Source organism: Phascolarctos cinereus, unplaced genomic scaffold (genome assembly GCF_003287225.1).
Source record: "Phascolarctos cinereus isolate Bilbo 61053 unplaced genomic scaffold, phaCin_HiC Scaffold_1;HRSCAF=81, whole genome shotgun sequence".
Lineage (NCBI taxonomy): Eukaryota > Metazoa > Chordata > Mammalia > Diprotodontia > Phascolarctidae > Phascolarctos > Phascolarctos cinereus.
This window is the reverse complement of record NW_027555514.1, coordinates 79,937,877-79,962,353: the sequence shown is the minus strand read 5'-3', so window position 1 is coordinate 79,962,353 and position 24,477 is coordinate 79,937,877. Positions and strand designations below refer to the sequence as shown.

The 24,477-nt window shown below is 40.2% G+C and overlaps 1 protein-coding gene across 4 annotated transcripts in view; it reads right to left on the bottom strand.

Annotated features, from left to right (window-relative positions):
- Window positions 1-23,007, bottom strand: part of DIP2C (disco interacting protein 2 homolog C) — a 592,419-nt gene extending 569,412 nt beyond the window's left edge. For all 4 annotated transcript variants that reach the window (XM_020990358.2, XM_078152493.1, XM_078152501.1 and 1 more), the window contains exon 1: window positions 22,580-23,007. In XM_020990358.2, the coding sequence (XP_020846017.1) occupies window positions 22,580-22,664 (85 nt within the window). In that variant the 5' untranslated portion in view covers window positions 22,665-23,007. The remainder of the gene's footprint in view (window positions 1-22,579) is intronic.
- Window positions 23,008-24,477: the final 1,470 nt, after the last annotated feature.

The window sequence follows — 24,477 nt, the reverse complement described above, 5'->3', positions numbered from 1 at the left end:
TGATCTGCCACAGAGAAAATCCATTATTAACAAAAATTAAAATAAGGCAATTTTGCACTCACCCATTCTGTTGCACAGGTTAATGTTTCAAAAATTATTTACCACTTGCCTATCGTCCTGTAAGCCCACGAGGAAATAAAGTCTGGTGGGTTATATTGGGATACTAGATAGAGCATAGGATGAGAAATCTGAAGTCCTGAGGGCTATTCTGCCATTGCATGTCCTTAGTAAGTCCCTTAAGCTTTGTAGGCCTCAATATTCTCAACTGTAAAATTACATAGTTGGATTCAATCATCTCCGATATTCCTGCCAGCTCAAGTACCATGCTTCTAATCCTATAGTAAAAACGTAGTGAACTCGTATTCCACCACAGTAAAGGAAGAGAATCCTGGTGCAAGATCACTGAATGAGTTAGAAGGCAGCTCATAGACCACTGAGTCTAGCCCATAACCAACCAAGAACCTGACAAGTGCTCATTCAGCCTTTACTTGAAAGGAAATTCACTACCTCCTGGGGCAGCCTAGTCTACACTGGGATGTCTTTAATGATTAGGAAATTTTTTAGGAAATTAGGAATTTGGCCTTTGTACAATTTCAACCCACTGCTCCTAGTTTTATCCACTAAGGAAATAAGGTTAATTTCTGTTGCATTTAGCAGCCCTTTCAACATATGGAGTCTGCTATCATGTCCCCCCTAAATTTCTCTCTTTAAGGCTAAATATCTCCAGTTCCTTCAACTTAGCCATAAATGGAAAAACACAAAGTCCTTCATCAGCCTCATGGTCCTTCTCTGCACACTCTTCAACTTATCAATCCCTTGCAATAATGTGACAGCCAGAACTAAATTCAGTACCTCCCAGTGTGGTCTAACCAAGGCAGAGTCCTGCTGAGGCACCAAGATTTTTAACTCCCTCTATGGCCAATCCCAAAGCTTTCCTAGCTCAGTTCTAGCACCCATTGTAAGATATATCTTGGCAGTGAAGGTGCTATGAAGAACATAGCTACTCCACAAAGTAGAAAATCTTCCAATAGAATCTATTGTCAAATATAAGAATTGGCTGAAGTTGACTGGTCAACTCTATTTTGTCCATACTCATCATTCAAATTCCAATAAGCAAGGGATAAAAGTTGAACATCTATCCACCCATGGATAGCTTTGAAAAATATGTTTAAACATCATCCTGTATACCAAATCTTGGGTAAAGGAGGAGGAGAAAAATCACGTAAGAAAGCTGATCTAAATAAGGAAAGCAAACCAAAGCCTTCACATTGAAGACACCTTTCCACACCTACAGGATAAAAATAAGATTAAGAGAATAAAATACAGAATGAGAGATAAAACCTCCCCAGACCTCTCTTTACCCCCATATAGCAGACTGATCTTCTTTGAACTCCTGGAGTTTACTTAGCATCTGAGCTACAACTTTGTCACAGATCTTAAATGGCCTTCTGACAGGTCTTATCTAGCTGCCTTAAACTATTTATCTCTTTCATCACTTTGTTTATGTCTTTTCTTCCCAGATAGGCTGTAAACTCCTGGAGGGCAGAGGATGAGCTTTACACCTCATATAGCTCTCATAACAACTAGCATTACAGAAGTTCAGTAAATGGGTGTGGATTAATGGATGTATTAATGGAATTAAACAAGGTACAAATAATTCAAAAGAAAAGAAATCTAAGAGTAACAGGAGTAAATATAAATATACATATATTCACATATATATATATACATGCACATATATGAGGGAATATATATTTATATATTTCTACAAGATTTTACTTTTTAATCACATTTTTCATGGCCTAAATTTAAAATGGTTACCATTTTCCTAATCCATACCAATATACACAAGAGAAGGGAAGAGAGTGAGACCCACTGTGTGCTGGATGGCAGGGGGAGATTTGTTTAGGGTTAAAACTTCCCAACAGATAAATGATATTTAGATAGAGTTACACTAGCCAAGGTTGAACAAATGCTAAGCAACAAGAACAAAAATACAACATAGCAACTTAACCTGAATCTCTAGAGAAACTCCCACTACAAAAGAAATTCTCCCCTTAAAAGAGATGGTCCAAATTATGGGTGCAAAGCTCAACTCTTTATAAGCAGAGCTCTCTACTGTAACAAAAGCCAGCTGCTATTTTGCAAAAGTGTAGTCCAACTTTTCAAATTATAACTAAACTTATCCTATTTTAGGTGATGTTCAAGTCAAAATATCCTTATTACTACATGATTGCAAAAGATAAATCTTACTTTAAAAAAATACTCACTACCAAGACTGCTTAGCAAAGGCCAAGTTCTTCTTGGTCACGAAGAGAAACAAAACACAATAACCTCTCCAAAATCATAACATCTCAGAAATGGAAGGGACCTCAGAGGTCATCTAGTGTCTCTGACATTAATATCCAGGTAATGGAACAACACAGTCCCAAGCACAATCCAAAATAAATCCATTTGGCTTCATAATGCAATACGGTGCTTTATTCATAGGTTTATTTTGCTAATTATATTTTGCTTGGGTCGATTTTTTAATGTTTGCATACCTGAAACACCCACTGACTAGGATGAGTTAGAAGGTAAGAGACTGGATGGGAGAGATGGGAAAATTAACCTAAGATTGAAATCTTTCCAAGGAGAACATACAAAACAGAATTCTCTAACCAGATAACCAAGAATAAACTGTATGCCCAAGAAGCAACTTAACAGGAATTTTCCTTTCCATAAATTCATTCATAATCAAGCATTTAGCCTAATCCACTCACATGTAACTTGGGGACTATCATGAGGCAGGACTTCCACAATCAAAAGTAAGATGAAAGATAATGAAACTAGGGGGGAAACAGGAATAATTTTAAAATAAGAAATTTAAATGGAGATAGGGAGATGTGGCTGATGATTCATTCATATGTCCCTATGGTTATCATTTCATAAATGTTCAAAGGTTCATCTGTATCACAAAGCAATGACAATACCATTTTCACTTGTGTCTAGAAAAAAGAGTCAATATTCTTGCAACTGCTCTGTTGTACTGCAACCTTGTGATAAATTGAAAAAAAATTAACACAGAGTTCAGAATAATAATTCAACTACAATCACACAAATATAATCCCACTAAAAGTCAAATGGTATCTCTCTTTAAGAGAGCATTATTATGCAGATAAGAGCCCTGCCTCAGACTTAGAATACTTAAATTGACAAATGATCTTGTTTTTCTCCAAACTGATAACCATGGCACCAAATAGGACGAAGTTGAGTATTTTTCATAGCTTATATAACAGGTGCAATCATAAATATGCAAAGATGATCTGAAGATACAGTTTATAATCCATGTTTTCTGTTTAAGCAATTCACATGGCTTCCATCAAGGAGAAAGCATTAACCACTTCTTACAAGAAGCTCTGTTGGAAATATGCAAAGCACAAGCCCTATTTGGTATTTATTTATTTTTAATAAGGCAGAGAAAATATATAAGTGTAAGCAGCATTTGTAAACTGTACCAATGTGAAGCTTTTATTTTATTTTTATTACGGTAAAATAAAAAGATCACTTGATTTAGAGTCACAAACCTGGGTTCACATTCCAATTCTGTTACTGACTAACTGAGTGACCTCAAGCAAGTCACTTCACTATGTTGGGCCTCATTTTCTTCATCTGTAAAATAACAGGGATCAACTCAGAGATCTCCAAAAGCTCTTCCGGCTCTAGATCTCATGATTCTACTTCTAGGAGTGAAATCCAACTTGGGGCATTTGTTTTTTATATGTAAGAAGTTGCAGATTTTCTAATTAAGCAAAGGAAAAGTCTCACTAACAGACATCCCCCTAACCACAAGAGCAATACCCAGAGTAAGCATGATGAGCCATCTGTACACCTCGGACAAGGTTTACAAATTGTGTCCCTTGTGGGTTACCATCCACTAGAAGAGGCTCTAAGTCATTAAAAGTGCCCATGGTGGCACATATCTGCATGTATTACATACCCCCAGCTGAGGCTCAAGTAGAAACCTCACTACTGACAGCCTGTAACACACGGCACTATACATAATAGGATCCCCAACTCAGACAGACAGAAGTAATGATCTGATACAAAGAGGACCATGGGAGGTAGGGAAGGTGAGAAAATGAAGAGAAAGGTATAGTCAGTAGTTCTGTTTTCATTCCCAAGGACAGTGCATGGCCATCTACCACTAGACATCACCGAGGACAAAGTCCATTTAAATAGTTAAGTCCTTCCTCCTGTATTTTCATTTCAGGGCAGAGATTCTGGCTTTTGCTGAAGGAAAACTACAATGTAAGTCATATTCCAAGGAGATGCTCTAATCATTACGTTCTTCTGGTAATTATAAATAATCACTAAATAGCTTCCTCTAGAGGATCTATAAATATAATAATAAAAGGCTAACTTAACAATAGGACAGGAAACTACAATCCTGACTTGACTAAGCAGATTAAGTCTGCTGGAAATTTTTAGAAATCAGTTTCAGAAATTGCATTCATGGAATTTTTCAAACATTAACATGATTGGCAATTACAATAATTATGTCAGCCACTTACCCCAGCCCCAATAATCAAAATACAAGAAGTTTGAGCTGAAATAAAGTAACACATGCACAGAGAACTGAACATGTGATAAAACTCCATGTTAAAAATAATGTGGGCCCCCAATTCAGATTTCAGCTTCCCCCATGAAGCAAGATGACAGCCTGGTCTCTGATGAGTCAAAGACAGGATGGACTAAACATCTAGCTATATATCCCCTTCAGACTCAAAATTCGCTCTCCTGCTCTTCAGGCTGATCCAGAAGCTTTAAACTTTAGACAGGTACCTCAAGGGGAGCTCTGCTTAGATTTTTTTGGAGAATACTCCCATGTAATACTGTGAACAAGTTAAATAAAAATATAGGCACATTCCACATAATGATAACCTGACCAATGTAATTTTGAAAGAAAAAAAATCATCATTAATACATTTTGGCCAAACTACACCATACTGTTTAAAAAAAAAACCCACCAATTTCACTGTGAAGCCATTCAGACAATCACTGACAATCACTTGAGCACTAACAATATTATTTTTTTTCTTTTCTTTTTTTTTTCCTGGCTAGGCAATGGGGTTAAGTGACTTGCCCAGGGTCACACAGCTAGTAAGTGTTATTATGTGTCTGAGGCCGGATTTGAACTCAGGTCCTCCTGAATTTAGGGTCAGTGCTCTATCCACCGTGCAACCTAGCTGCTCCAACCAACAATATTATTAACAGCCCTGAGAAACAGTCTGCTGATTGAATGGGCATAAACATTCTTCCTACAGAATAGTAGTATTCCCCACTTTACTACTACTGAAAGTCACATAGAAACTATCACAGTGGATAAGGCCCACCATCCAGAGCCCCATGGTACACACTGCAGAAGAACATGTCTGTTAGTCAATAAACAAGTGCCCAGAACAGGCTATATACACTGAGCTAAGAGGTGGGCATGCAAAGAAAGGCCAAAGCAGTCCCTTCCTTCAACAAGCTTTTCATTCTAATTACATTTATAATTTACAATCTAATTAGGGAGATAGTATGTAAATAACTAGGTACATACAAAGCATATGTAGGACACTAATGTAATTTAACACTAAAAGAGGAATATCAAAAGACTTCCTGCAGAAAGCAGGGTTTGAAGGAAGCAAAGGAAATTTAGAAATGAAAGTGAGGGGGAAGGGCAGGCAGGGGAAAAGCCAGTGCAAAGCTACGGAGATGAGAGATGGAGTGTACTGGACAAGGAAGGGTGAGGCCAGTGCATCTGGATCATATAGAATGTAGAGGAGGAAAAAGCATAAGAAGACTGGAAGAAGAAGGAAGGAAAGACCCAAGTTGTAAAGAGCTTAAAATGCCAAAACAGGGTTTATCTTTAATATTGAAAATAACAGAGAGACCCTGGAGTTTGTTGAGGCGTTTTGTAGGGGTGGGGAGGATTGGAATAAGAAGAAACTCAAAGCAGGGAGACCAATTAGAAAGCAATTTTAACCATCAAGGTGAGAGGGGATGAGGGCCTGAAACAGCATGGTGGCTGTGAATGAAGAGAAAGTGATACATTAGAGAGATACTGTGATGGTTGAAACGACAACACTTGACCTCTGATTGAATATATGAAGCAAGTAAGAATGAAAGTCTTAAGAAAGAGGATGACAATAAGCTTGTGAACCTGGCAAGTTGATGGTACCCTCAACAATAGTAGGGAAGTTGGGAAGAGGGAAGGGTTTAATAGACAAGATAATTTCTGCTTTTAACATGTTGAATTGGAGGTGCCTATAAAACATCTAATTCTGGATGTCCGAGAGGCAATTGGTAAGACATGACTATGGCTCAGGAGGCAGTCTAGAGCTGGATATATAAACCTGGGAATGGTCTTCATAGATACGTGAACCCACAAAAGCTGATACGATCTCCAAGTAAGATGGTGTGTGGGTATATGTGTATATGGAGAGAGAAAAGAGGAGGGGAGAGGAAAGGAGAGAAGAGGGCCTAGGAGAGGTCCTAGGTGACTTTCAGTTAGTGGGCATGGCCTGGATAAAGAACTAGAAAAAGAATGAAAAGGAGTGATGACAGAGATGAGAAGGGAACCAGAAGAAAGTAGTGTCATGAAAACCTAGACAGAAGAAAATATGTAGAAGAAATGAGTGATCAGCCATGTCAAAGGCTCCAAAGAGGTCAAAAAGGAGAAGGACTGAAGAAACATTATTAGATTTGAAAATTAAGAGATTATTATTAATCTTGGAGAGGGCAGTTTCAATTGAATGATGATGGGGTTGGATGCCAGAATATAAAGGATTTAGAAAACTGAATAGATAGTTAAGGCACCTAGTGTAGATAGCTTTCAGAAGAAATTGAGCCATAGAGTGAAAGAGAAGCAATAGCTAGCAGCAATGGTAGCATTAAGCAAGCAGGACAGATAAGCATACTTGTAGACCACAGGAAAAGATTGAAGCTAAGAGAGAGTGGAAATGGCAGTGAGGGCAATTTTCTGGGGAATATAGTAGGGGATAGGATCAAGGATGCATGGAAAGGGATTGTTTTGGGAAAGAAGAAGGGTTACCTTAATGTGGAATTGAAATGAAGGAGGTGATAATAGGAGACTGTCTGAAGGAAGAGCATTCAGTGAATGGTCTCCTTTTTTTGAAGTATGAGGAGAGGTCTTCAGTTAAGAGAGTAAAGTGAAGAGTTTGTAGTAGGACACTTAAGTAAAGATGACATTTGAAACAGCCACCGAGGTAAGTGGGATAGCAAATCCATAGGGAAGAGCAGAAGCATGGCTTTTTAAGTGAGGTCCCAGTTGAGATTAGATAATCTGAATGTGAAAGGGGGGCAAATGGTGGGAATAATAGAGTTTGATAAGGCACAACAGGTGAGAGAACAAGAATTCTGGGGATGTGAGAGGTTTACCAAGAGGTTAACATCAGGAGGGAGTATGGATAGTATCAGGGTGATCGGGCAAGAGAAGGAACTGTGGAGCAGAGGGAATGGAGGTCACAATGAGGACAACGAACAGGTTTAGAAGCCCTTCAGCACAGGAAAAGTTGGAACAGTAAAAGATTATGTTCAAATAAGGAACTGTGGAATTTGTGAACATGTAATTAACACTTGTGGGTGATGACAAGATCAAGGATGTGAACATCTCTACATGAAGCAAGGGTGGAGTGAACTGGTCATGGGAATTTAATAGACTGAGAAACTGTTAGGATATTTGAAAGAGGATATAGAAATATATATATATGTGTATATATACACACACACACACACACACACACACACACACATATATTTGTGTGCATATAAATACACACATACATGTGTATGTGCATATATACATACATACATACACATATATACATGTTTGTGTATATATACACATATATACACATTTATATTATATTATATATTATATTATATTACATTACATTACATTACATTGAAGTCCCCCAAGATGAGGGCAGAAGTTGAGATGGAGAGAGACTGTGAACTAGGCACTAAAGTCATTGAAAAAAAGGAGAATATCCTGAGGGATAACAGATAATGCTACTAGGATCTAGATTGGGTAATAAATTTGGATAATATGACCCTAAAAGGAGAAGTTGCTAAGTGATGGCAGTACAGGGAAAGGATAGAAGTTAGGGTAAGGAGCAAATGGTATTCCTATTTCCCTGCCTTGAGATTAAATTTGAAACTTTGGAATATATTTTGTGGATATATATTCAATAAAGTCTCTGAAATCTTTTTTTTTCAATAAACTAATATTTTAAGCCAGCATTTCTTCTGGGGGGGGGGGTCAGCTACAGTAAGACAAAGAGTATATATGTCAAGTCACTTAGATTTTCCTAGTCTTATCATCTTTTCAAAAAAGCTATTGGATACTAGATGATATCTTAGGTTCCTTCTAGCCCTAAAATTCCATTATTCCATACCCACTGTGTGAAGTCATTCTTCCTTTTGTTGATCCTAAATTTGTCTCTCTCTTGAACAAGAGATGGCCCTCATTCTACATATTCTCTCTCCTAACATTCCATGTTATCTTATCAGTCTGAGGAGTAGACTCCTTGAATGTCCCGCTACCACCACCTGTTTCTGTCTCTCCTGTGGGATTCCTTCCTTTAGAAGAATGTTCTCAATGTCCAACAGCAGATACTATGTCATCAGACAAAAAGCTGGTCCCATCCAAGACCCTATTCCTCCTTCTTACCTTTTGCAAGCCTTTCTTCTCAAGGATATCTCACATTAGAGCCTCCTTCCAGGTTTCCCAACCTGAGGTTTGTCTATTCTACAATAGCCCTGAAAATGTCCTCTCTTTATTTTTACACACTTGCCAACAAGCTCAGACTTCCCCAAGTCACCTTTTATGTATAGAACTATACCAGAGAAGACCAGATGTATTTGCCAACCTACCTAAGGCACTCATTTTCTAAGGTTGTTGTAACTCTTCCAAGAGCAAAGTTAGGAAAATAAAATGATCAAGGCATATGAGAGCATGGGGTGGGGGAGAGGGAGAGGGAGATGAGGATGACCTGTAAAAGTTGAAAAGAAATAATCCTCATAGACTCAGATCCACTATCTTCTCTCCTTTTACAGAGAAGTACTGAAATGCATTATTAGCATGTTACCAGCATACATAACAATCTATAACCATCTATATGGAAAAGAGAAAAACAAAGCCCACTCAAGGTTCATAACAGTGTTTTACAGAAGTTACTAAAGAGTAAAAAAAAACTTCAAGTCTTAACCCATAATAAAAAAAAAAAGAAAAAGAAAAATCACTTGGACCTTTATTTGCCTGGCCCAAACCAAATGTGCTGACCCTGGTGTAGTTATGACCTGTACAGGAAATCTGCTTGTTTGCAAAGTAGGGTCTTTCTCATTAAGGGAGATAACATATCATTATATATATGCATAGAGTACTTTCTCAGACAGTACAACATCCCCTTTGTATTCATACAGAGACAATAAAGTTGCACTAACCTGAATAACTAATAATACAGTTTCAGTATAAGCATTTAGTTTCCATCCAAGCATGACTTCTTTTGATCTTTAACAGGTATTCCTGGGTTGCTGTTTTCTAGCTCTGATTTTGAAGGTATTATTTTAAAAAATTAAAACAGAATTGATCCAGTCATGCAATTTACAAGCACCTTAAATTCATACCTCATATTACTGAATCTCAATAGCTATTAAGTTTCCATTAAAATCTCCACAGAAAATAGGAACAGAAGGGGTTTTCAAAGCCCAATCATGCTAACTAGATGTCCAGCTGCCACAGTGTTCAGTGATTGTTAGCCTAGGCGCAGACTAGAATGTCAGTTTCACCTCAATACTTTGTGTTACCTTTAAAATCATCAGTTATTACACATAAGAGAACCAAGAAACTATTGATACAATTATGAATCACAGGAAGAAATAAGTAAGTGGATCTGAAATGTCTAAATTTGGTTTTCAATTTTCAAATAAAACAGCTGACCAAAAAGAATAGGCAAAAATATATAAGCTAACACAAACATTTAAATATGATGGGTTGGACTAGAAGATTTCTTAGGTCTCTTCTAACTTTCAAATTCTGTAATTCTTTGATTTAATAAATAGGGTTCGAAATGTATGATTCTCACAGGTGATTATAAAATACGGCCCAAATTAGTGGAGGTAAGGAGTTACCTGGCAAGGGAAGACAGAAGCAGTCATTCTTGAACTCTAGCTACAGACATGTGCTCACAGGGAGGAGAACCAAGGGCAAGGTACCCATTCTCAAGGTTCTGCTCATGGATTGTCTGTAATCTAAACAGGATAAAGATTTCTTGGGGTTAAAGGGAAAGCTTTAGACATGTCCCAGCTATCAGCTAACAGTCAATGTTCATAAGTAACATGCCAGTTCCCAGGGCAGTTGGTAATGAGAACTGATATCCAGTTCAAGCCCTCCCAACAGACCAGCAGTTATCAGCTGACAAGCCACAGCCAGGGAGCACACATATGCATTTTACTTTGACACTTTTTCAGTTTAAGGATAGTCCCACATAAGTAAATAGGGTAGGGCTTTTATCCATAAACCAATGAGTCAGATGAACAGTAAATGAATGAATTAAAAAACATTAAGTCCTTACTAAGTGCCAAGCCTTGCACTAAGCACTAGAGATAAATTCAAAAGTGAAGACTGCTCCTGCTATCAAGACCTTAGTTCTAATAGGAGTAAATAATATGTAAAGGAAGTGGTAGCCAAGGAGGAGTATTTTAATTTGAAAAGTTATAGGGATATTGAGAGAATGGAGCCACAGAGAAATAAAGAGACATGCCCCTTCCAGTAGCAATACCATCACTGCATTAAGGGTCTGGAATCTTACAGAGAGAAAAAGGGGTGGAAGGACATCAGACCAAGTAAAGACAAAGGCATAGGCACTGCTTCCAAGGGTCTTAAAGCCTGACTACAAGTTGAGGTTTTTTTCCTGCTCATACACACCTGCAAAGTCATGGCTAGGGATGTATGAGATGATTGCCTCCTTCCATTTCCCCTGCTGGAGATGGATGAGCAGCCCCTGAGGGGGTAGCTAAGTGGGAAGGAGGAGGTAACTCTGCCAGATGTTGCTAGGAACAACATGAGGTTCCTAGAAATGCGATCAGGCAGAGGAAAGGACCAAAAATCCTTGCAAGCAAAAACAAAACAAAAATATTTAAGAGGAAAGCATCCTTGAATGAAAAAAAATCATTCACAAACTGATCTTGGCACCACAGATCGTATGTGTAACAAACATATTGAAACCTACCATCCCCATAACATATTGGAGACTCTTAAATAAACCTGTCCAATCCTAAAACACTTGGTGAACTAAAATGTCCAGTGTCATTCTTTGGACAAAATTATGGCTTAAAAACAACTATAAACAAGAAATGTTCTGTTAGAATATGAGTAGTTATAACAGGTGAGGAAGGGGAAGGTCATTAGCACTTATAGAGCACCTACTATGTGCCAGGTGCTATGCTAAGCACTTCATAAACATCATCTCATTTGACACTCACAACAATACTGCAATGTAGGTGCTCTTATCATCCCTATTCTACAGTTGAAGAAACTGAGCCATAGAGGGGTTAAGTGACTTGCCCAACATCATACAGCTGGTAAGTGTCTGAATTCACATTTGAACTCAGATCTTCTTGACTCAATGCTCAGGGCTCTATCCACTGCACTACCTAGCTGCTCCCAAATATTAACCACTGTCTACTGTAAGATAAAATGTAACATCTCCTACATGCCATCCTTTTAATAAGAGCTGTACCCAAAATCTTGTCATAAACTGCAACATGCTTAAAGTTGCTATTTTTTGTTTGGGGCTAACTTAGGAAAACAGCATTTTCTCCAAATAGATTCCAGTCTCTTCTCTTCCACCTCCCTGGCACTGCCAAAGCATGCTATCTGGTACCTAGCAAAGGCTCTGTGGAAATGACTTGAACTATTTGAGGGAGAGATAGTTCCCCATACTTTCCATTATTGTAGAAAGGCAGCCCTCAAAGCTTCTAAGTTGGAGCAGGAAGACCAGATGTGAAAATAGGAAGTGAAAGAGATTTGTCAGCTTTCCCTGAAAATACTGATAAAATTAAGAAATCTGACAGTGGCCAGCAGTAGGATAACATCAACAAGGAGCAAGCAGGTGGGGGAGGGACATCTGAAGCACTGAGCCCATCCTCTCCCTGAATTCGGGCCACTTATCTTGGCACTTCATAGGTACACAGACTGCCTACCTAACCTTGGAAAACCATCCTGAACTGTATCCAGGGCTCTCCATGCATTCAAACATAAGCCAGCAGAGTGACGTGGCAACCCAAAGAGTTCACTCTTGGGTTGCATTCATAGAAGCCTGGCATGGAGAACAAGAAAGGTCATGATCCCACTGTACTCTGCCATGGTTAGACCACATCTGGAATACTATATTCACTTCTGGATCCCAGATTTTAGGGAGGACACTTGATAAACTGGAGCACAGCCAGGGGAGGGCCAACCAGACAAGAGGCTTTGGCACCATGACCAGTTGAAGAAACTGGGGATGTTTAGCCTGGAGAAAAGACAACTTAAAGACGTCATAATAGCTATCTTCATGTACTTGAAAGACTGTCATATGAAAGGATAGACTTATTCCACTTGGCCCCAGAGGGTAGAAGTAGAAGTAATTGGTGAAAGCTGAAGAGGAGGGGATTTCAGTTGACCACACACACAAAGACAAAGACACACACACACACACACACACACACACACACACACACACTTCCTAAGAATTAGAGCTGACCAAAAGTGAAATGAACTGCTTTGAAAAGTACTGAGTTTCATAGTTAGGAGGTGTTAGGGGCTGGAAAACCACTCGTCAAAAATAGAATGGAGGAGGTTTCTGTTCAGATATGGAGAGATCTCTGGGATTCCTTCCAAACCTAAGACTCTTCATGTCTATGAAATGGCTCTCTCTTCAAATAAATGGAAGCCTAGAGGGAGAAAGCTAGTATTTCTTCAACATACATTTTTGTAATTGAATGAAAACAAATAATTGTCTCATCTCAACCTTGGTTCACAATACTAATTATACCAAGAGTATCACAAAATTCTTTCCCCAAAAAAAGTTACCTTTAATTCAATCTTTTAAAATATCTAATATAGAAAAGAAGGGACATACATAGAGTTTTTAGGGGAAAAAGTGAATGTCATGGACTTGGACAAAAGACATTCAAAAGGTTGGCACTACTGCTCTATGTACAATGCCTTCAACTAAGATTATGTTTAAAACTATGCTAAAGCTACTAATTAATTAGATAAATTCAAATTCTAGCCCTATTCCCAAAAGAAAAAGATCAAAGTACATGACTGAACTGGTGACTCAAGTCAGTCACAAGAATCAAATGTTTGCTGGTATTGAGATCCTGTAAGGCTGCCCTCCCAGGTGCCAATGTGAATGATTTCAGGAGTGCATATTCACAAAGCTGAGGGCAGAGACCACTGATCCTTTTAATTATGTCACAGAAAGAGTTTTCTAATCTGATAAGCAGTCTGACATATAACCAGCATTCTGGAAGGGAGAACGTCTATTCAATCCATTACCAATCATAGAATTCACCCAGGACCCACAATCTTGAGGGGCTTTCTTTTGTCTGTCTGACTTACATACTCATCCACAAAGAATTCCTTACCTTCATAATTCATGGAGAACGCAGACAGTAACCCAGTTTATACTTCCAGATGCTCAAAGGTAAGGGAGGCAAATCATCACTTGTAAGAGAATGGTATCTTTCAACTTAATATGCCCAGAGAATATCAAGTGGTACTCTTATATTTCATTTCATATCACTCCTAGCCCTGTAGAGAACTGAATATCCCCTGCAGTAGTAGCCAGATTATCTTCATCACCATCTACAACAAATACTAACTGAGCCAGACCGTGTACACAAGGACTCTGGAATACAATGAAGAAGTTGTCATCATCACCATCATCAGGAAGCTAGGTGCTGAAATGGATAAAGTGCCAGGCCTGAAGTCAGGAAGAGCTGAGTTCAACTCTGGCCTCAGACACTTAATGGCTGTGTGACCCTTGACAAGTCACTTCACCATGTTTGCCTCAGCTTTCTTATCTGTAAAATGAGCTGGAGAAAGAAATGGCCAACCACTCCTGTATCTTTGCCAAGAAAACCCTAAATGAAGTCACAAAGAGTCAGATATGACTGAAACAACTGAAAAACAAAATATGCTCATCACTTTAATGGCAAAGTGCTTTATTTTTCATCTAATCATCAAAAATAACCCTTTACAGTAGTTGCTATCACCATCTTTATTTTCCATTTGAAGGAACTGAGTCTGAGAAGAGTAAATAATTCCCCCAGAATCACAAAACTAGTAAGCGTCCAAGGCCAGATTCAAACCTGACTCCAAATCCGACAACTCTATGCACTATGTCATATCACTGCCTAAAAACACTTCAGTACTTAACTGAATAGACAAATGTGTGGATTCTGGCTACTCAATTAGATAGTGTGTTTTTAAACAATAAGATGGCATAGTAAAGAGAGTGGTCAGACTTGACCAGAGTTATACACTTGGTAATTCTAATCCCAGTCTCTTTGACTTGAATTCAGCACTCTGTCGACTTTGTCATGCTACTTTTCTACTAAAAGGGAGGGACATACACACACACACACACACACACACACACACACACACACAGAGTCTACATGGGATAAATGGACCCTGTATTCCCAATTCCAAACCATTCACAGAATGAAATACTAAAACACACACACAAATGCACATGTAATATCAGTCCTTAAAAGTACTGTCAGATGGTGGTAAATAATGGAAAGAGAATTTAAGTTGCTTGAAGGTTCATCTCCCCAACATGACTGGCTTTGAGAAGATCAACAGTGAAGGTATGGCTTGAGGTTTGAATTGTTATAACCCTTCCAGTGTATGTCTTCTCTTCCCAAACAGATTGAGGTCCTTGAGGACAGGGACCATGGGTTGTTCTTCTTTGTGGAACCCTGGTAACTAGCCCAGTGCTATAAACGTGTTGAAAGAATGAACTTATATAACTACCGTTTGGGAGAGGAATGTTTTCGTTCCTCTGTGGCATAGTAGGTGTCTGTCTAACTGTCTTTACAGAAGAGCTAGAAGAGGAGCCCACTGTACTTCTTATCTATTCACTCATTTATAAATCACTTAGAAGTACTTTTTATATGCAAGGGGAGTTCAAAGATGGAAAAGCCATGGTCCCTGCCCTTAAGACACTCATGATCAAGGAAGGAAGATGAGACTTACACAAATGATAATACAAGACATGTGGGATATAAACAAAAGTTCATAGGTGGGGGTAGAGAATTAGGTAGAGTTTCATGTAGGAAGCATTATTTGAGTTAGGTTTGAGAGAGCAGAGATGGATCAAAAGAAATATTTGTAAAGCACTTAGCACAGTGCTGAGCACATAGTAATTGCTATATAAATGCTAGTTATTATCATTAGCATTAGCATTACTTCAAAGATAGAATCTTCTCTTCTATAAAGGTACCAACATAAATTAAGGGGGGAAAGTGGTGCAGCCCAACTAAGCTATTGCCTTGGTAAAAAGTGCCAAACAAAAGTAAGATAAGACGAAACTTGTTTGGCTGGAATTGCTGCTAAGAGGGCAATACTGATGACCAGAGGTAGCCAACATGGTAAGGCACTGAACTGAATACCATGGTCCACTTCCGGGTCTGCTGTTCAGGATCTCAAGCTGTGCACCTACAGCAAGGGCAAAATAAGATGACAAACTAGGAAAAGAATAGCTCAGAAAATGGTCAGAGAAATGTAGGAACAAGGGGGACAGAGAAACATAGGAACAGAAAAGTAAAGTGTGTGCAGGCACACACATATACACACACACACACACCACTGAAAGCCAGAGCACAAACAGGGACGTAGGAAGGCGTGGAAAAGATGGTTTTAGGCAGAGCCAGCCAGCCAGGGACAGAGGGCAGGCACAGGAGCAAAGCCAAAAGGGATCAGACACAGAAATATCAAGACACACACAAAGAAATATGGAGATTCTGAGACAAGGACAAAGATACTGAGAGGAAGATGAAGAAAAGAGGAGGAGGAGAAGAAGAAGAAGAAATAGAAGCAGCAGCAGCAGCAGAAGAAGAAGAAGAAGAAGAGCAGCACATTACATTTGAATAGCACTTGAGGAAATGACGAAAGATGGGATTCTGAAAGTACACAGACAAGAAAAGTGAATGTAGAGTCCCAAGCAAATCTATTAATACAACAGAAAAGTGTGTGTGTGTGTGTGTGTGTGTGTGTGTGTGTGTGTGTGTGTGTGTTAATCAGGACCCCAAAATGTGACTTTCACTTTAGGCAAGACAAAACCATTTTTCAAGTGCCAGGGGTAGCAACCTCCTTTGTTTCAGGCATAAGGACTAGTGTTCAAAGTTAAACCAAATCACCGAAAGCTACAGGTAAGATTTCTAAAGGGTGGCTGAACTCCAAATAGGGTAAACAGAACTAGAGGTGTAAGATTTGCATTTGAACATGGCTACGATTTGAATTGCCAAGTCAGTTAACGGTGCATAACACTAAACCCAAGATTTTTCAATACTTTTCCTCTGTATATTGAGGGGGGGAAACTCCACCAATACTACAAATGTTTCCCTGCTTAAATTGCTACTTATGAAAATCAATTCTCCAAGGGGAAAAAAAAGGGAGATCAAGCCATTAGGGGAGAGCATCAAGAAAAGGAGTATTGGAAGACTGAAGACTATCTTACCCAGCAACTTCTCCCCTGAATTGTAACAAAAAAAGTCGTATAAAACTTATGATTTCAACACAAAACCAAAATTTGTAGGAAATGTATGAAAGAAAAGTGAAGATGTTCCAGACATATCATAATGATCAGATCTATAATCAAGTCAATTATATGTTACAGTAAATAATATTGGCTAGCAGTTCTCAGAGAAATCTTGATGATCTAGCCTTCTCCAATATCTTCTCTAACCCCCTAGATAAATCTGACATCTGCAATTATTCACTAAAGAAAAAAATATTAAAACTCAGCCATTTTTATAATTGACTAGGTAGGACTATTAAATTTCCTCACCATCTCCAGTCCTTTACACATCACAGTTGCCTTTTTATAAACATAAAAACACTGGATGTGACTATATTTTAAATCAATGCACAAAAGTACTGCCTCTCATTGTGCATAACACCTGACAGATTGTTGTTATTATGTGACTTTTTTTCTCACAAAGCTTTAACAAAGTAAACAAGCCTTAGTAACAATATTACCAAAGTCCCCCCCCACTAGGAGGGGTTTTACTCCATCTTAACAGCCACCATCTCCTGTGGAAAATAAACTCTCAAGCCAGATTTTACAACAAATCATTAATTAGATACAGCTGGGGTGGGGAGGGTTCAAAAGACATTTTCCAGGAAGCATATGATTCCCTTTCACTGATTTAAAAAAAAAACAATAACAGCTATGTAATGAGATTGCCAGAAAAATATAGGTAGGAATGATTTATGCAGGCAACTCAAAGTATGTTGTTATGAAGTGGTACTGATGTTTAAATAAGGAAAAGGTGTCTTTCAATGTGCAGCAAGAGACAGCAACAAGCACTAATAGGCTGAGTCTCCACCTCTGACTACTGCCCTGTGATAATAACAAGGAGTACTTAGAAAAAAAAATCTCTGGCACCTGCTTAGTGTTATAAATGAATTGACCTTCCTAGTTCCTTGACCAACAAAGAGAGGAACTGACACCTGCATGAGTCCTCCACCTTCTTCTTCGTGCAATTCTCACACTATCCTAGGAAAACCGAAAAGTAGAGGTCTATTAGGGAGTCTGCTGATCCTGGAAGCAATCTAACAGATGTCACCTGGGTTACTGACAATGGGTAGAATTACTCTATTTCTAACAATTCACATTAGAGTTGGTCTATAAACATTGGTTGACTGTACTGCATCCATTTTTATAGCATTTCCTGCCCCCTCCAATAAAAAGAATGTATTCATCTTTTGCAAAAATCCAAAGGCTTTTCATATGTTATCTCAAACTATTTTAATATGCTCCAGCAGAATACAAATCTAATAGCACTTATTCACACAATGACTATAATAATGCAAAGGAAGACACCACAGGGATATCAGGATGTTCAACAAAGCAGCAACCACAGGACCGAACGAAAAGCTGCTTCCTTCCTCTGGCAGAAAACTGGTAGCCAACAGGTGGAGAATAAGGCATACATCATCAGACCCAATCTGTGTTGTTGGCTCTGCTTAACTACACTTATTTCCTACCAGGGAGGGGGTTCTGGAGGAGCAGTGGTCACTGAGGAATGACAGCAATATTTTTAAAGGATCAATTAAATATTTTTAAATGCTTTATTATGAATTAATATCAACTTTACAGAGGTCCAGTAATACTTTCAACGAAGTATATACATCAAAGAAAGGCTAAACTGAGCAATGCGGCAAACTTTTGCTTCCTAGAACACAAATTTGAATGTAGACAGGTTACTCAGCCTTACATGTTAAAGAAGGTATTATGTAGTAGAAAACAAGCTAAAAGAAACTAAATCTAGATTAGTTAGCAGAACTTTTAATCAGATGCACTTCAATCAGTTTCTGAACCAAAACGAAGAGCTTCAGCAAACTGGGGGTGTGACAGCGCAGGATTTATTTTACTGAGTGTTTGGGGGCAGCTATAGATTGTGTAGTTGGCGGGGGAGGGAATGAAGGGGGAGAGAGGAATAGTTTTTCTTCAACCAAATCCTAGCAATTAATCAAGTTTCCAAATAGGAAAATGTCACTTTCAAAAGTAGAAAGAAATATTAGGAAGGGAGAAAGAAGTAATCCTGAAAAACAGATACATAAAACTGAGATACTTCTACTCAGCTTGGCATTCTCAGTGGTATGGTTTAATCGGTCTGTCTTCCATTCAGTCCCAAGGACACTAACAGACCAAGATCCTTGGCCCCAAACCAGAGGATATATCCAGACATGCAGATGTGATGCTTTTACTGTCCACAGGAGAGGCTGCCAGCCGCATCTCCCCACAGTACGCTCTTGTATTTTGCTGACAACATTGTTCTGCTGTGTGAGAAGGGCCTTGCTTTCCCCAGTGAGAGGGAAGTACTGAAGCAATGTTGTAACAGACACAGGCAAGAAAGAGGGGCTGGGATTGACCTGAGCTCTCCAGCCAAGAAATTAATCTACAACAGCCCGCCAAACAATGACCCAATAAATGCAAACTACATTTGAGTACAGGACAGCCCCAAATGAACAATGCAGACCAATTGGAGACTAGGAACAGAGAATACAAAGACTGGCTGAGACTTTACCACAACTTTTAAAGCATTTTTCTAAAAATAAGCATATTCATGTCATCTGCTTAAAAGTAATTCCTTTTCTCTATTTTCTCTTGTCAGGCCCTGGGTACTGACGATTCTACAACTGTTCCTCCAAGATTTTGACACTTCAAACAAATATAAAAACAAAGTTTTAAAAATTCCTCTCCCAAGTAATCCTGTTTGAAGATAAAAGTGAAAATATAATCTTGGACACCATGGAATTTAAATACACATTCAGGAAGCAGAAATCCAACGTAGTATGGGAGGCTTTGTAAGCACTACCTGCATATAGCAACACTGAGACTTTTGTTCTGACACACTGATTCTCTGATTACCTCCAAGCTATCTTGGAAAACAAGTTGGTTCATCTCATTTAATGCATTCAAACCGATCTATGAGGTTGGGGGGGGGGGAAACATGTGCAATTCCAGATGGCCTTAAAGAGCTCTCTATAAAGCCAACATAAATATGGTCAGTCTTCACCTTCAAAGATGACACACCTGATGGGCATCACCTCTCCTGTGTGGTGGGTGTGGCTAAAGAGAACAGCATATAAGCAACAAGCCTTCGAATTTACTCATCTCAAACCTTTAAGCCAGGCCTTGGCTAGGTTCACAGAGTAAGGACAATAATAAGTCTTTAAACATTTATATACATGCATGTATACACACCCCTTATACAACCATGCTATAAAGTGCCCTTAAAAAAAATCAAAACAGAGTAAGTTTAACTAAGCACAGCTTGGTTTCCTTCATCTGGCTTTGCCATTCCCTAAACAACTTTGCTGTGAATAGAAAGTAAGAAGAGAGGAGAGCTGGAGACTTTTCCATCTAAGAGCAGGAATGCCTGAAAACCAAGTACTCATAAAGCAACTGTTTCCAAGGAGTTAGTCTATGATACATATAACCTACAAATCACGGAGGCATTTCCCAATACTTCACTAATAATCTCTGAATTAGTTAATACAAAAAAAGAGAATGCTGTAGGCAGCAAGTGGACTGTGGATGCTCCAGATCAGACACAAATGCCTTCACTTTGGGGGAATGGGAAAGATAGAGGTAATTGTCTGAATTAATGATAAAAACTGAGACATAACAAATAGGTTCTGTTGACTTAATGAATAAACATACACTTTGGCCAATCGAAGGATAAGAAGAGACAAAGGTCAGGGTGAGGAGAGGTTAAAAAAGAAAAGTAGAGAAGAGACAGAATGAGAAAAAAATTAGCAATATGAGCCTGTACAAAAATAAGTTAATGTACAGATGTTTTCATAAAGTGTTTTGCCAATAGCCTGAGTATATTTCACTCTTAAGCCATCATGCCATTAAATTTATCTCTGGCAACTGCATGGTGGACTTTATTTCCTGGACAAAAAGCCTCTGAGAAATTCTAGTGACTGTCTGGCATAACAGAATGCAGTATTCACAATTGCTTCTCCAAATAATCAGAATATTGGCTACTCAGCACATAGCCTAGGAAACATTCTTCCTCTCTTTTTAGGGGACTGGTTAAACACACACTGCAGCAAACCAAATTTGAAATATGAAAAGGAAAATGGTCAGTGGAGCTCTGAAAGGGCAAGTCTGAACACACAATCTTCTAGAGTTTATCCGACCCTTCATCCTCAAAGTGTTAAAAAGGAAAATACAATGTCAACATCAGCTCCTCCCTGCTGATGAAAATTGGCATGAGGGAATTCATTTTCTGGCTGGAAGCCCTCATAAAACCGTTACCAAAAGAAAAAAAAAGTTGAATAGCCCAAAACTACTCCTGTTCAAAGATAAATCTGGGACAGGCATCTTCATTTTTCTCCTCAGATATGCCCTTCCAGAAGTGGAGCAGTTGATCACTCAGAAAAATGCACGTTTTGATATTAACACTTGTAAACTTTTATAATTTTTTTGAGAAAGTGAACTAGACACTGCAAAACCCATCTAATACTCATGACATTTTGAGCACCATTTCTACCATCACAACCAAAGAAATCAATTGCTTTAAAAATCTTCCTAACAAATTATTTTTAGCAAATCTGACATATCCTAAGTATGCCACTCAGAAAGTAATATCTGAAGCTTGGTTTGGGGGCAAATGTTTTAAGGTTTTACCATAGTCTTCACATTAAAAAAAAAAAGTCAGTAGTACTTTATCCCAGCAACTATTGCCCAGAACCAGGAAGCTCAGAAACATCCTAAGACATCAAATCCAAAACTCCAATCATAGCATAAAATAATTTCTCTAATCAAATGATCTTTTAAGGAATATAATAGTGCAGATCACATCATGCTTCCAGGAATGCACAGACGTTAACTTCAGGGGATAGCGTGGATTTCACTAAAATAGTATATTTCCTTGGCAGGACAGAAGTCCCTGCAAGCCCAGCCCCAAAGATTTTTCCATCTTCCGTAATGAAACGTACAAAGCTGGAGAAGCAAAAACTGCGGCCAAAGCCTCTTCTTCGATCTCCTCCCTTCCTCCACCACCACTGTGGCAGGAGGCAGCAAGGAGAGGTGGAAATTAGAAGAAAGAACAGCCACTGAAAAGGTAGAGAAAGAGAGGGGGGTGACGAGAGGAGAGGCGATGTGTGTGGGTGCTCTACGCCATCAGGAATTGCAAATACACACCACCACAAAATATTTTCAAAAGACTGTGACATCGTGCCCCGAAACCAGCAGAAGGACAGCACATTCTCGGTCAGAGTCACCCAAAAGCCAAACGTTATCTGGAATCTTTGTGTGTGTGTGTGTGTGTGTGTGTGTGTGTGTGTGTGTGTGTATGTGTGTGTGTGTCTTTGCCTCTCATTTCTCGTTCTCTTGACAGATTCCCCCAATCCATTTACACCTACAGTAAACAACTGCAGAAGCAAAATTCAGCAGACCAAGGAGACCCTGAAACTGCACTGAGCTCCCAGCTGAAAACTGTGGGGGTGGGGAAGGAGAGGGGAAAAGACCCCTATCCCCTCCGCCCCCCCACCTCCTCCACCTCCCGTCCCACCCCCCATACACACACACGCACACACACTCTGGAAAATGTCACTTTCCAGCAACTGCCAATCCCCACAAGATGCACTGGAACAAGTCGCACGGAGTGAGCGGGAGGGGTCTGGGGGGAAGGAGGCAAAAGGGAAAATGTCATTTTTTTTTCTAGGCAAAAGGCACAGAAGTAGGAAGAGGAATGAGGAGAGGGAGGAGGTCGTTGCATTCATTGCATTTACCTTCTGATAGTTCTAGCTCCAGCTCGGCCAAACGGGCTCTCACCTCCAGGGGCAAAGACATGCTTTCCAAGCTGCGGTCCGCCATACTCGCCTAGGAGATTTCCACCCCCCACCCTCGCTCGCTCCCTCTTTCTCTCTTTGTTTGCAAGAGATTTTTTTTTCCTCCTGATGCAGTCCTTGCGCCGTTTTAGTAATGCATAGAGTAGGAGGAGGACGCCGGGGGAGGACGAGGAGTCACAGCAGAAGGGATGGTGTGTGGGCGCAGGAGGAGGAGGAGGAGGAGGAAATGCAGGGATTTTTTTTTCTTCTTCTCTCCCCCCTCCTCTCCTCCCTGACGGCTTCCTTCAGTGAAGCCCCGCCATGTCGGCCTCCCTCTGTCCGTAGGTCTTCTCCGTGGCAAACGGGGAGGGGGAGGTTGCAACCTCAGGTGACTTCCAAGGCTAGCCGCCCCCCTCCCCAACCCTCCCCCCCAGCCCAAGGCGCCGCCGGGCTCAGCACTGTCCTGGCGTCAGCTCCCGGCTCCCTCTCTGTGCAGCCACCGCCTGGCTCTGGCTCCGGCTCGGGCTCCGGCTCTGGCTCCGGCTCGGGCTCGGGCTCGGGCTCGGGCTCAAGCTCGGGCTCGCGCTCGCTTTCCCGGGGCTGCAGCGGCGGCGGCGGCGGCGGCGGCCGTTATTGCTATTGCTGTTCCTGCTTCTGCTGCCGCTGCTGCTGCCTTTGCCTCTGCTGTTGCTGCCTCTGTGCTGCTGCCTCCTGCCGCTGGGAGAGCGTGGCTGTCACGTTCACGTGATTGTGTGAGTGTGTGTGTGTGTGTGTGTGTGTGTGTGTGTGTGTGTGCGCGCGCGCGCGCCCCAGCGTGATTGTGGGTGCCAGTATGTGTGCGTGATTTAGTGTGTGTGCATGCATCTGCATCCATCCCCCAAATGGGGTTTGTTCTCCCTAGGGGGTGCGCGCGAGCAAAAGGAGGAAGAGGAAAGCAATGGAGAGAAAGAGTAGAATGCCTTGGGGGCCGGAGTTGGGGGCGGGGGGGGAAGGAGGGAGAGGTGGGCTGGAGGAGGGAACGTTCCCCCTACTCGAGGTGCTGGAGCTGTGGGTCCCGAGACTGCATCTAGCCCTCAGAGGCCCCAGCAGCCAGAGGCTTTGTGAGGACTGCGGAGCGAGCACCTATAGCTCTCCTCCCCTCTGACACAGCTGGTGCCAACTAGAGACCAATCCCGATCTCCTTCACATACGACACGAAAATGACATTCACAGCCCAGCCCTACTAATTTTCCCTAGTTCAATATTAAAAAACAAAAACAAAAAGCAAAAAACAAAAAAACCGTGAGTCTGGTCTTTAAACTTGCGTGCTAAAACTTCTGAATCTAATTTCCTCTCCCCTTTATTCGAGAGAACTATATATTCAAATGAATCCGTAGTCTCATCAGTGTGAACATTCCTGCCAATGATGAAGACTGCAATCCATCCCAAATAACTCTCATGCAGGTCTGCTCACAGATTCACCACCGGGAGGCCGCCCAAGTTCTGGAGGCCTTCCTCAAGTTCTGGTATCATGAGAATACCAGTGGATCACAGGTTGTCTGTCCATCAGTTCTCTCTGCAGCATAACGTTTGATTAGCCCTTCTCCACTCCCTCCCCTCAGCTTTTGTAACACCTTCTTTTTGGTGATTCCTTATCTGTAGTGAGTTAGAGCATGCTCATATCCACTATCTCTCTCTTACCCTTTAGGTGATTTTCAACTTCAAGGCTTTGGGCTCCCTATTTTCTTTTGAATGATTCTTAACTTTAGGTATTTGGATACTTGTAATGTTCTGCATCTGAAACAAAGAAGCTGAAGACTGTATCCAGTTTTAATTGTTTTAGAGAGGAAATCTGAGCCATAGTAGAAGGTCTTTGGAGA